The sequence below is a fragment of the Poeciliopsis prolifica genome, unplaced genomic scaffold (assembly GCF_027474105.1).
Source record: "Poeciliopsis prolifica strain line A6 unplaced genomic scaffold, Auburn_PproV2 SCAFFOLD010, whole genome shotgun sequence".
In the NCBI taxonomy this organism is placed as follows: domain Eukaryota; kingdom Metazoa; phylum Chordata; class Actinopteri; order Cyprinodontiformes; family Poeciliidae; genus Poeciliopsis; species Poeciliopsis prolifica.
Genome location: NW_026562385.1, coordinates 8233323 through 8245483, shown reverse-complemented (window position 1 = coordinate 8245483; position 12161 = coordinate 8233323). Strand labels below are relative to the sequence as shown.

Sequence of the window (12161 nt, the reverse complement as noted above, 5' to 3'; positions counted from 1 at the left end):
AATTGGAGATATCTTAAATTGCTAAAACGTCTAGTCATAAAACAATTTGAGATATCTGGAACGTAATTACGGATAGTCAGGCAAAACCGAATTTATGTTAACACGGCTTGCCATAGGCCGTAGCCACCCAATCAGAAAATAGATCTCGTTTCGGCCGTTTGAATTAGCTTTTAGCTAGAAAAGTATAAGCTGTTCTACTTGGGCATAGTCCTATTTTGACAGTCTACAAAAGGTCCAGGATAAATATTAAACTGCGAATATAGTTCTAGAAATACGCATATAATGGAACGTTTCAAAGCAGCAGGGTTTTCCATGTGTAAACGTCAGTTCGACGTCATCTCAGAACGTTTTTTTCCTCATTTTCAGACGGAAAAACTAATGGTCACCTGACGTTCTTCTTTGAACCACCAGAGGGCGCCAAGATATCGAATGCCTTTTCCTTTTTCCCCCTCGGAGAGGGGGAAAAAGGAAAAGAGAATATCCACTTGACATTTTTCCAAATGTCAAGTGGATATTTTCCATTAATAGATTACCTTGCAATCTAAAGCTGGCCTCTGAATTAATAGAACTCAACATTGTCATTGTTAAAGATTAATAGCTTAGATAATTTCACACATTTGCATTTATTTACAGGTTTAAATAATTGAGTGTTAAAACAACTGTAAACTTAAATGACAAATGCAAAGCAGACACAACCTTCAACAAGATGAAATGAAAATAAAAATCAAAAAATCAAAATGGGGTTCAACAAAGTCTGGGGTACAGTAGGAAAAAAATCAAACTAACACATACTGTTTCATTTTAAAGGGGAAGATACAGGGTTACATATACAGCCAACGCTGCTGAAGATCCACCAGCTGAATTTTATAAGGTTTTGACCTCTCCTTCACTTACAAGTGGCAGATGAGGAAAACATTGGTGTATAAAATAAATCAGTACTCAGATTGTTTCTGGATCTGACATGTTGGAGAATGTCAGGATTCGGAAGAGCAGTTAAATAAAATCCTAGTGTGATGTTTTGATGAGAAAAGTCCAGTGCAGTTCTCCAGGACCTCCCACCCGTCTGAACGCAGGGCTGGCTTAAAGTGTTGCGGTGTGGTTCAGATCTGGCTGAGAGGCAGGAACTTCTGGTAGTAGCTCTTGGTTACATCAATCATGAGATCCTGTGTGCATTCTGGGAGCTCTCCTGAAAACAGACCTGGAGGAGCACCACAGAGGAAGAGAGAGAGAGAGAGAGAGGGAGGAGAAAAAAAGACTATTAAAAGCAGGTTTGGTGGGAAAAAAAGGACAAAAGTCTGCTGTGTGTCCTGCTGACCTGGACATCCGGAGAAGACGGTGAAAGGTGGCACCACTGTCTCAGGAGGAAGCACCGTGTTGTCAAGGATCTTGCAGCAGTCCTTCAGCACACATCGACGACCCTGCAAGACAAGAGCGAATAAAATGAACAAACATCTCCGAGTTAAAACCTTTCACCGCCTCCAGAAGCCGTATTGATTCACATTCTTTTACAATACAGGAAAATGTTAAGAGACACTGAACGGCTTATAATTGCTGTGCTATGCACTCTTTCAACTTCTAAATGTGGATTACAAAAACAACGTAAAATAGAAATATAAAAAGAAGATTATATAGTTTATTTTCCCAATATTGTTGCATTTAGAAAATAGAAATAATTTTGGTACCTGAATGAGAAGCTTAGTCTGATTTAACTTTAAACGCTGAGGAGAGGGGGCTGTATGTCTCTTTATTTGTTTTATGTAAACATTATTTCTCTATACTCTATTTCCATAAATATTCTCTCTGCATGTCCTCCACTCCCCCACGCCCCCAAATAGACACATATTAATCTGATGTTTCGGTGCCGCTTGCTATCTTCTTCTTCTTCTCTTCAAAGCATGACCACCATGTGACTGCAGAAGACAGTAGCTGGGAGGCAGTTCCACTTTTTTTTCCTCTCTCTTTTTCCAAGACAGGCTGTCTTTTCACCGTTCTTGGGTTTGTTCGTTCAAATATTTCTCTCCCCCCCCCACACACACACTTACTATCACACAGTTCTTGCCGATGTGGACGTAGGAACCGATCTGCGCTGCGTTGACCACACAGTCCTCCTCGATGAAGACATGGTCTCCAATGTGGAGTGGGAAAAACGCCACACTGAAGCCAAACAGGGATGAGGATAAGATACGGCGAATGAATGAAAACACACACAAATAAGACTCTAAAAGCCTGCAGAATGACTGACTGCAATAAAGTTTGGTCAGTTGTTTATTTTATTATTTTTTTTCTGAATATGTACAGAGAGAGATGAAGACATTTGCCAAAACTCAAAGCATCTGGATCCGTTTTGAGACAGAACTGAAGAAAGATTAAATGTGACATGATTAGAATGCCTTACCCTTTGCTGAACTTTTTAAAAGGTGGTCTAATAACACTCCGGCTTTTCACAACACAGTGTCTACCCACTCTGACGTTAGCCAGGTCCCCCCTGATGATGCAGTCATTCATCACTATAGTCTGAAGGAGGAAAAACAAACAGGAAGAAAAGCATTAAAGCCAGATTCCTCTCCTTGACAGCCAACAGCGTTAGCTCGGTGCGTTCTTGTTGCTTTCTCACTTTGCCGTTCAGTACGATGTTCTGACTCCCGCACAGCACGGACTGCCTGCTCACTTTGTTCCCAGATGCCTGTAAAAACCACAACATGAGTATTAAAATCCCTCTTCTTGCATCCAACGCCCATTAGCTGTCAGCTAGTTAAAAGAACCGCTACTTTAGCTACTAAAGGATTCAAACGCCACATTTGTTACCGTTTCAATGTACTCCGCTTTGTTGTACAATATTTCAGACAGCTCCATGGTTAGTAATTAGTTGTAATATCAACGACAGACGTTATTGTTATTTGATAAAAGCATCTAGTTATTATTTTCAGCTCTGTGTTCAGCCCTTTTCACTTCCTGTGTTCTGCGCATGCTCACTCAAGGATCGATTAGTCTGCCCTGGACACTTCCATGATTATTCTTTTTAATAAATTATTATTCGTATGAATATCTCTTTTAAAAAGTTTCTACGGTAAACTATAAAAATATTAAACAAAAACAAACAGTAAATTATTTTTTTAAAATAAAAATCCGCTTGTATTAAACGCGCATGCGCAGATTGGAGCCCTTGACCCGGAGTCTTCTCACTTGCCTCCGATTCAGCAGGTTCTCCTACAACATGGCGGCCCGTGTCCTGCAGCACTGTGTCCGCTCGCTCGCCCGGCCCTCGCTGAGGCTTTGCCCGGTCAGCCTCGCGCTCAGAGCGGCTGTCGTCCCGGAAGTCACCGTCCACCTCCCTTTCTCCTTCGTCGCAGATAGCCGGAGGACGCGGTGGCTGGAACAGAGCAGGGTGAGTTGCTGCTTGCGCGGGGCACAGCTGCGGCCTAGCCGTGTGACCTACCCGATGTCTTTCAAAGCTCACAGGCTCATAGAGTCTGTTGCGGGTTTAATGGGATGCGTGACCTCTGTTTTAGCTCGCGGACTAATCTTTCAACACGGTGGTGGGGCCACATTTATGAACGAATTGCTATTACGACGCAACTGCTGAGTTTTGTGGGTTGTTAGCACGTAATGCTAGCTGTTAGCAAAGTTTACTGGGGTGTGTTGTTGTACTTGTGTGGAGCAAGTCTGCACCCCAGACATACATTAAGTTAAATGCTTCTAACAGCGGATGAAAACCACTCTCTAAAGGCGTGTTTTTACACACTTACAAGATTGCGAAGGAATAGCAGAAAGAACTTTACACAACAAACAGACATCATTATCGATTTGTTATTGAAAACTCGAGTCTTTAGGGTTAATTACTAAATATGCTGTGCAGCACACGGACACGTTTGCTTCACTACTTTTTACAGGTGAAGACGAGTAAAAATGTAACTGGTCTAAATTAAAAGATGCATCACTTTTCCTCTCAGATCTAGATGAGTCCAATACCTCCTTCATTCTATCCTCTCTGCACTGCAGTTATTCCTAATTTCTGACAGTTTCTTAAGGAATTAGATCATAAAGTGCAAGTACACCAAAGGCAGACTGTTACCAGCTTTGGTTATGTTCATCTTATTTTTTTTTCACTATAGAGCTTCTTGTGTGTCTCTAAGAAAGATAATTTTCTCATAGTAGAAATTAGCATTACAAAACAATTCATTTGCCCAATAACTGCTGAAATACTTTCTATAACAACTTTGTGTATTTTGCTGATTGTGAAAGTAGCCTTACTTAAGCCATCTTCTGTCAGTGATGACTTCCCCACTGAAAAATGTTACCAGATTGTAAAAAGATTGTATTTTTGGGTTCCCAAGTGCCTGTTATTACCAGGACTTTGCTGATAATCAGTAGATCATTTGTTTCTTTAGTGTTGATCTTTCCTGTCTCTTTCTTCCCGGCCTTGCTTAGATCTCATCAGTGGGGTTGATGTGCCGACAGTATGGCGACCTGCCCCCTCTCACTCTTGAAACCATCAAAGACCGTGTCTTGTATGTACTGAAACTCTATGACAAGATCAACCCAGAAAAGGTGAGTTGGTTCTAAACAAGACGAAAAAAAAAAAAAGTTTTTCTTGGATCTGTAAGAAGCCTAGCAAACTTTGGAATGTAGTGTCTACATTTTCTGGAGTCAGCGATAAAGTCACTAAATAAATGTTTTACTCTCCAGCTTCAGGCAACCTCCCATTTCATGAAAGACTTGGGCTTGGACAGCTTGGACCAGGTGGAGATCATAATGGCCATGGAAGACGAGTTTGGTGAGAGCCGGTTGGTTAGTTATCCAGGTTGAGAAGTAAAGATCATGCAGAATTCAGTGGCTCATCTTATAGCATAAGATGCTCTTGAGCTAAAAAAAATAATGTTTTGGATTTCAGTTTATTGGACCTTCCTATTCCGTTTCTGCTGCAGGCTTTGAGATCCCAGATGCCGAAGCGGAGAAGCTCATGACTCCTGAGGAGATTGTACATTACATTGCAGACAAGAAGGATGTTTATGAATGATAGTTCAAAGGCAAGTGCTTCCACTCTGCTCTCCGCTTCTCTGGAGCACACCTTCATTTGATTTTTCACATCACTTCCTTCTTACAGAAGGTGCCCACCCCATGGGAAGTACTTAAGAAGCAGATCGGCGCCAGTTTTTTTCCCACTTTGACATCTCCCCCGCCCCTCCTTCAAGCTCTTCGGTCCATCGTAGCGACGTCTGCAATCGCCTGCCGTGTCTTGTGTTTCACTGTATTTAAAACGAACATGTGAGTGGGAGCTTGGATGTTAAAAAGCTGTATTAAACGAGGATCTATCACGGCCCTGAGTTTCATTTTGCTTCAGGTTCCAGCCTGTCAAATTGATGTATGATTTTTCTCTTGAATAGATCAATAAAGTCAGGATGTTGGGTTCTGTAAACGCGGCTCCGGTCTCATTTCGTTCGCAGCGTACGAATACAGATTTGATTTGTTTGTCTGCTGTATGCAAGAATTCAGTTCTGTATTAAACACCCGGTACAGATTTCTCTGAAAAGCAAAGCACTTTGGAGGAAAAAGGGAGCAATTTAGACAATGGGATAGAATAGTCTACTTAATACCTGGGAAACACTGAACATAAAATAAATAAAGACGCTGTGAGCTTGAGCGTTTTGTCACTGTTAGTCTTTTATTGAGGGTTGTACCCAAGTTATACAGCTTTGTATGCTGGCTGCAGGAGCCAGAGGGTTACAAACAGTAATCAGTAATACGAGTACAGCCAACAGAAGACCTACTAACTACTACTCTACACCTTAATACAGATTCTCCTAAGAGTACTAAAATCCAGAAAATTAAAGAGGGAAAAAAAAATACAGAACAAACCAAGCAACAAAAAAAAAAAGGATAAAAAGATTAAATGAACCCAAACATATAGACAGCATCAGAGGAGACATTCATTATTAGAGCACACTGGAGTTGGTTTTCTATACCATGTAATATCAGGCGACTTCATTTTTTACATTTTTTTAAAAATGTTTTTTTTTTTTGTCAATTTATACCCATACAAATAAAGATTGTCCTTCAAAAAGTGCAGATTCCACAGAAGTTAAGATAAAATCCTTTGAGCTGAGGAAGACATTTGGAAAATGAAAGCAAAAGGTACTTCCTGTTCTGTTTGCTGGAAAGGACCGGCATCCTCTCAATGATTATAGACATTACGCTTATATTCTCATATTTATATATAATGTATAGTTTCAACAGTCTCCCCAAAGCAATGTGCATAATAGGTTTGAAGGTGAGCCAACTACACACTGTGGACTGATAGAATCTCTATAAAAAACATTGTAGTTGTGTAAAATTTGCAGTTTCACCGGCCAAGCTGGGAAAATAAATGGACTTTGCAAATCTTAACCTGTCCTCTCCTGCTACAACTGGCCCTGCTAGGTAATAAAGGTTCATCAGGGTTTTTTTTGTGTGTGTGTTTTCTTTTTTTAAAGATTATTAGAAGCATTACAATTCAAAGATGGCACATGTTTAAGGAACGTTATTGGGAATCCCATCTCAAGCTTCGTTTCTACAAAGGGATTTTTTTTTCCATATAATTTAAGAGAACAGAAAACCCAAGGTGGACGTGGAAGCCTGGGTTCAATACTCCACTGCATAGTCTCTGAGAAACACCCGACCCCGAGAAAGAAAAGGGGGAAAATAAAAAAAAAAAAAAAGTAAAAAATCCCACCCACCCCCGACCCACATCTTTGTGCTGGTTAGACTAAAGCTTTTCAGGGTTTGTACATGTGTGGTCATACTAAGTGGAAAACAAAAGACAGCAGATTCTCACAGTTTTTGATTTTCTTTAAAAAAAAAAAGCCTTAGCACTTTTGATCGACCGTAGGAGCCGTTGGGTGTGTGTTATGATATTATATAGCATTTTAGTCACAGGATAGTTAAGAGAAAAAAACACAAGTCACATTATTTGTACTTTAAATATATATATATGTAAAAAAAAAGTAGTAGAGTATCACCAGCGACCCTCCCTCCTCTCCTGCCAATCTCTTTCCTTCTTTCCTGTCGTCAAGCTGCTTGGCAGCTTTTTGGGGATTGTACATTGCTCATGGTGGTTTTCCTCATGTCATCTTTTTGCAAATGTATTTTTTTTTCTTCAAGCATTTAACATTGTCCAGCTTTTTAAATACACATATGCACACATACAGCTTTAAAAAAAAAAGAAAAAAAAAAAAATTCCAATCCCTTTCCTTCCCTAACGACCCTCCCTCCTCGATTTGGCATAAGTTCACTCTCTCTCTCTCTCTCTCTCTCTCTCTCTCTCTCACACACACACACACACACACACACACACACACACACACACACACACACACACACACACCAACAGTAGATTGAACAAGACAGAAAGATAGCACAATTCTGCTGGGAACAAAAAAAAGACCCCCCCCCCCCCCCAAAAAAAAACAATATTATTACTGAGAGGCGTTTTACAGACGTTGCTTGTCCCTTCTCTAACAGCGCTAGCGATGCCACCTCCGGGGCTGCTCAGAGCTCAGTGATCGTCCCACTAACGTTTAAGGTAAGGATACTAAAGCAGGACAAAACCACCTTTACATCAGCGCAGGAAAATGCATCGCTAAAAAGAAAATGACCCCCCGCACCCCCCCAAATAAATCAGAATGAACAAAGTCCTTTTAAACGAGCAGAAAGGGAATATGGACAGATTGTGGTCGACTTGTTCCATATTCTCACGTCAGTTTCTTTTTCTTTTCTTTTGGATCTTCTCCCCTGTAATTGAGGTTAGGGTTTGGATGCGGGAGAGACGATTCAAGATAAGCCAGCAAGGAAGCGAGCGGAACCCTGTGTGTCCCTGAAAACTAGCCTTATAAGTCACATCCTCTTGCCTGAGTCACAAAGGGGCTACAAAAAAAAACAACAAACAAAATAAAACAGCTATTTTCAGTCATGAGAATCTCCCGCCAAAATCGCAAGGCCTGGTCAGAGCATCCCCCCTGCTTCTTAACCCCCCGCCCCAAAAACAACAAACCAGCAGCAGCAGCTGCAGTTCCTGGTCTGTCCCATGCGGTGGCGACATGGCTGAAGATGCCGAATGGGTCAAATCGGAGCCTGAAAAGCATGAGTCTTTTTTTTTTTTTAAACCGTTTCCGCTACAATACGAGGCGAGGAAAAAAACAAAAACAAAAAACAAAAACAAAACCTAAGCACCGCAGCTCACGACACACAATAGTTACCCTGTCGCTAAACAAAATCCTCGCCCCGCCCGTACGACCCTGACCCGACTCCGGTGTTTCCTCCAATCCGCCCAAGTGCAAAATCCAAGGCTCCTCAGTTCATTCTGTCAACTCAAGTTAAAGAAAATCAAAGAAAAAAAACCCCTAAAAACACAGTTCTGATGTTCCATTTGATAACTTCAACAAGACAAAAACACAAATAAGATATATATTTATATATATATATTTATAGTTTAAGCAAAGAGATGTGGAATTAAGTAAACTAATCCTTTTTTTTTGTTTGATTGAATTATTTGGTAGAGAGCATTCAATACTGGCACACACCACTGTCAAGTCTGGCTAATACTTGAGGTTTATTCACTACATACGCCTTAGAGTCGTTTATTGTAAATATTCACGGTGAAACTTAACAAAAAAAAAAAAAAAACACACAACTAAAGCCGAAAAGTTTGTAGAACTCCTGAAATAAAAACTCTGTATCGGTGTTGGAGGGGGGATGTTAATGTGTGCGCGCCAACACACACGCCTAGCAGGCTGAACACGGGAAGAGAAAAGTGAAAATAACACGGTGAAAGAAAATTAAGGTCCATGGCTTCGCTAATGCTGATCTCTCGTCCAACGTGCTCTGAAGCTTTTCGCCTTGTCGCGCTAAAAATTGTGCATCATAGTAACTCAACAATCACTGGTGTATAGGTAAATTTAATGTTCACGCAGGTATTTCTTTTGAAATCCAACAGTTACATTCACACTGTTCTCTAGCTTTCTCACACACACACACACACACACAAATTCATGACGTCAGAGACTTCAGATGAGTACCCCACCCTTCCCAGACCCAGAGGATGGGAAGAGAAAACCAACAAACCAAAAAAAAAAAAAAAGAAAGAAAGAAAGAAAGAAAATAAAAACAGTACAACAATACAATCATATTCTATTTGTAAACAGGTAGAAGCCACTTGACTTGTTGCATCTTCGGACACATTTAGGATCAAGGCAATGAAATGTGGACGACTTTTGCACTGTTAAAATATCTTCAACCAAATATTTTTTTTAACTCTTTTTGTTGTTATATACCTTTTCAAAACACAGTTGTGGCAATGATTATAAGCGACAGAACAAAACAACAACAACAAAAAATAAACAAAAACGCATGTAGTCGTACTTAATGAAACATTTCAAACTTTGTTTTTTGAGAGAGACGGGGAACAAAAATGAAAAAAAAAAATCCTCTCGGCAGGCCTTGTGAATACGAGAGGCTACAGTATGCATAGATACAGATTTCGCCTTTTCTCTTGGTTTTTTTTACATTTTATTATTACTATAAGTGACGAGACATTTTACACTCACATTAAAAACAGTCCCCAAAGTTTCTACAACAATGGAGTGGAGGACGAGGAGGGAGGGATGGAGGAAGAGAGGGAGCGCTGGGATGATGTACAGTCCCTCCTCCGTCCTTCCCACCGTCTTTATCGGGAACGCTCCTCCTCCCTCAAAAAAAAAAAGCATCTTGAAAGCAGTGTGTGAGCTTCTCCAGCCTTAAAGCAGTTATTTGGCAGAGGAAAAAAAAAATTAGAAGGAAAAAAAAAAGACCTTTACATAGTTTTCAGTGCTAGATGTTGGATTTTCCTTTCCTACGAGGAGTAGTAGTAGTTTTTTTTTGTTTGTTTTTGTTTTTAAATTCAACTACAAGGGGCGAGGGAGAAACTGGCTTAATTTCCTGAGAACCATTGCTGGTTATTTAGCAGACAAGAAGAGGAATATTTTAAATAACCAACACCATGGCCAGAAAAAAAAAAAAAAAAAAACACTGATCCGAATTCCCAGAGTTACAACGCATCGTCTTCATCCTCAATTGTTTTTTTGTTTGTTTTTTTCTGTTTCTTTTTATAATTTTTATATATACTTTTTTTCAGTTTTTAATTTTTTTTGTTTTAACTTTTATTTTAGTTTATCTTCTCTTTAAAATGAAGAATGGACACACGTTCTGCCTCCTAAGTCTTGTAAACAAGAGGTTGCAGTGTGGCACCTCCAAAAAAAAAAAACATTGAAAGCCTATTCTGAAAGTGCTGTTCCCTCCCCGCCCCGCTAGGGGGCGACCGGGAGGGCTTGCTAGATAGGCCCCGCCCACTTTCTCAGCGCGGGAGAGGCTTGCTAGTCCCAGCTGCGGCTACAGTCCTTTGCACTGCAGAGCTCAACTTTCTTTAGTTTTAAAACAAAAATTGGTGCAATACTTTTAAATGTCACTTATTCTTTTCTATTTTTTTTATTCCTTTCTTTCTATCACCAGATAATCATCCTAAGTCAGGCTTTATTCTTGAACTTATCTGTTGATCTTGAACTCCACAACAACCAGTAAGGTAGGCGTGCCAAGGCAGAGAGGAGCGCACATATACTCATTCACAATGCAATCACATACACACAAAGTACTCGCGCACACACGTACAATAAGGACCTCAATGAGTAAACAGCTACACTGGAAAAAACTGGCTGCTCCCTCTATATTGCAGATTATATATATACTGAGAAAAAAACCACATTCAGTGCAAAGTTAAAAAAGCTCATACTCCAACATTGTCAAACAAAACGCCAAAAAAAAAGAAGAAAAAAAAATGTTGAAAATAAAAGAATTGGAATTCAAATGACATGACGAATGAAACAAAATATATAATAATAATAATAATAATGAACTTGACTGAAGCTTTTTTCGGTCTGAAAGAGCACTACCTGGAAGCAAATATCCATCCGTTCACATTATAGAATTGGCCTGCATGATTCAAGTATTCCGACTGATATGTTTTTGGGCTAAAACAAAGTGGACATATGTGCAGAAAGAGAAACGTAACTTGTATTCCACAGGGGGAGACACCACGGCCCCCCGTTTTGTTGAATATCTTGTAAGTGAGAAAGAGTCCCAACTAGTGCGGTTGCGTTTAGAACTACTCTTCTTGCCGTTTTCTTCAGCTGATTATTGACTATTCTCTACTGACCCGTCTCCCGGCTCCCCGTCTGGCGCTTCACATGGAGTCCCCGCCCCCCGTCAGGTGGTCCACCGGGAGGAAGGAGCTGATTGGAGAGGGGCTGCTGATCCGCCCCGGCTCAGTGGCGCTGGGGTTCCCCCACAGGCTACTGGAGTAGTTGGGCCCGCCCCACAGAGAGGATCTGTGCAGGTCGCCGCTGTTCCACTGGTTGGGTTCAGAGGTGCGGCTGGGGAAGGGGTGAGACTGATCCATTCGGCTTTGAGAGGAACCCATGGCCTGCCAGCCAGAGGAGGGCGTGGCCAGTGACTGCCCTTGTGCAAAGAAGCGGCTGATTTCCTCCTCGCTGGCGAACTCAGCCAGTATAGTAGTGTTCCCCAAAACACACCTGCACGGACACAGAGAGGAGTTCATGTTTGCCGACACAAAACCCTGACTAGAGCCGTTGAAAACAAAAAGGAGGGCTCATGCAGTTTCTTCTACAGTAGAGTTTAAGCATTTTTTCAGAGACAAAAACAATACAAATGAACTGAAAAATAAATAAATTCAATTCATCATTATATATCATGTTTAGTACTGTTAATATTGATATGTTTTACATTCTACATCTAGCATGAGATAAACTAAAATACAACTTTTTATGTTTTGAAATGTTTCCTTCACGCACACACAGGACAGATCCGAGAACTAAACACCAATTTAACTAAAAACCTTCCCAATTTCAATAATGCAGTTTAATGTATAAAATACAAGCCAAGTTTTATTTCAACTACAGATCAATAATTCAGTGAGCCAATATTTATTATATTGGAATAATCCAAATGAAGCACATTAAGGTAAATGGCCTTCCTGCAAAAATAAGTTATAAAAGAAATCTATCAAACAAAATGCTCTCAGTTTTCTGGTATTTAGCAAACAGGAATAATTTTGGTAATTAGAACTGACCTAAAACAAT

General features: G+C 40.4%; 3 protein-coding genes across 4 annotated transcripts in view; 1 reads left to right on the top strand and 2 right to left on the bottom strand.

Moving 5' to 3' along the window:
* Nucleotides 1-604: 604 nt before the first annotated feature.
* On the bottom strand, nt 605-2949 carry dctn5 (dynactin 5). Its single transcript, XM_055035812.1, has 6 exons — nt 2806-2949; nt 2615-2683; nt 2396-2514; nt 2043-2154; nt 1316-1418; nt 605-1198 (listed from the first exon to the last, which is right to left on the bottom strand). The coding sequence occupies exons 1-6, from the start codon at nt 2851-2853 to the stop codon at nt 1101-1103; spliced, it is 549 nt and encodes a 182-aa protein (XP_054891787.1). The 5' UTR covers nt 2854-2949; the 3' UTR covers nt 605-1100.
* A 223-nt stretch (nt 2950-3172) lies between these two features.
* On the top strand, nt 3173-5416 carry ndufab1b (NADH:ubiquinone oxidoreductase subunit AB1b). Its single transcript, XM_055035193.1, has 5 exons — nt 3173-3385; nt 4429-4548; nt 4687-4774; nt 4926-5027; nt 5105-5416. Exons 1-4 carry the CDS (start codon nt 3215-3217, stop codon nt 5015-5017), a joined length of 471 nt encoding a protein of 156 aa, XP_054891168.1. The 5' UTR covers nt 3173-3214; the 3' UTR covers nt 5018-5027; nt 5105-5416.
* A 225-nt stretch (nt 5417-5641) lies between these two features.
* The window catches only part of LOC129363224 (trinucleotide repeat-containing gene 6A protein-like), a 34835-nt gene continuing 28315 nt past the window's right edge, over nt 5642-12161 (bottom strand). For both annotated transcript variants that reach the window (XM_055035190.1, XM_055035191.1), the window contains one exon: nt 5642-11594. In XM_055035190.1, coding sequence (XP_054891165.1) covers nt 11246-11594 — 349 coding nt within the window. In that variant the 3' untranslated portion in view covers nt 5642-11245. The remainder of the gene's footprint in view (nt 11595-12161) is intronic.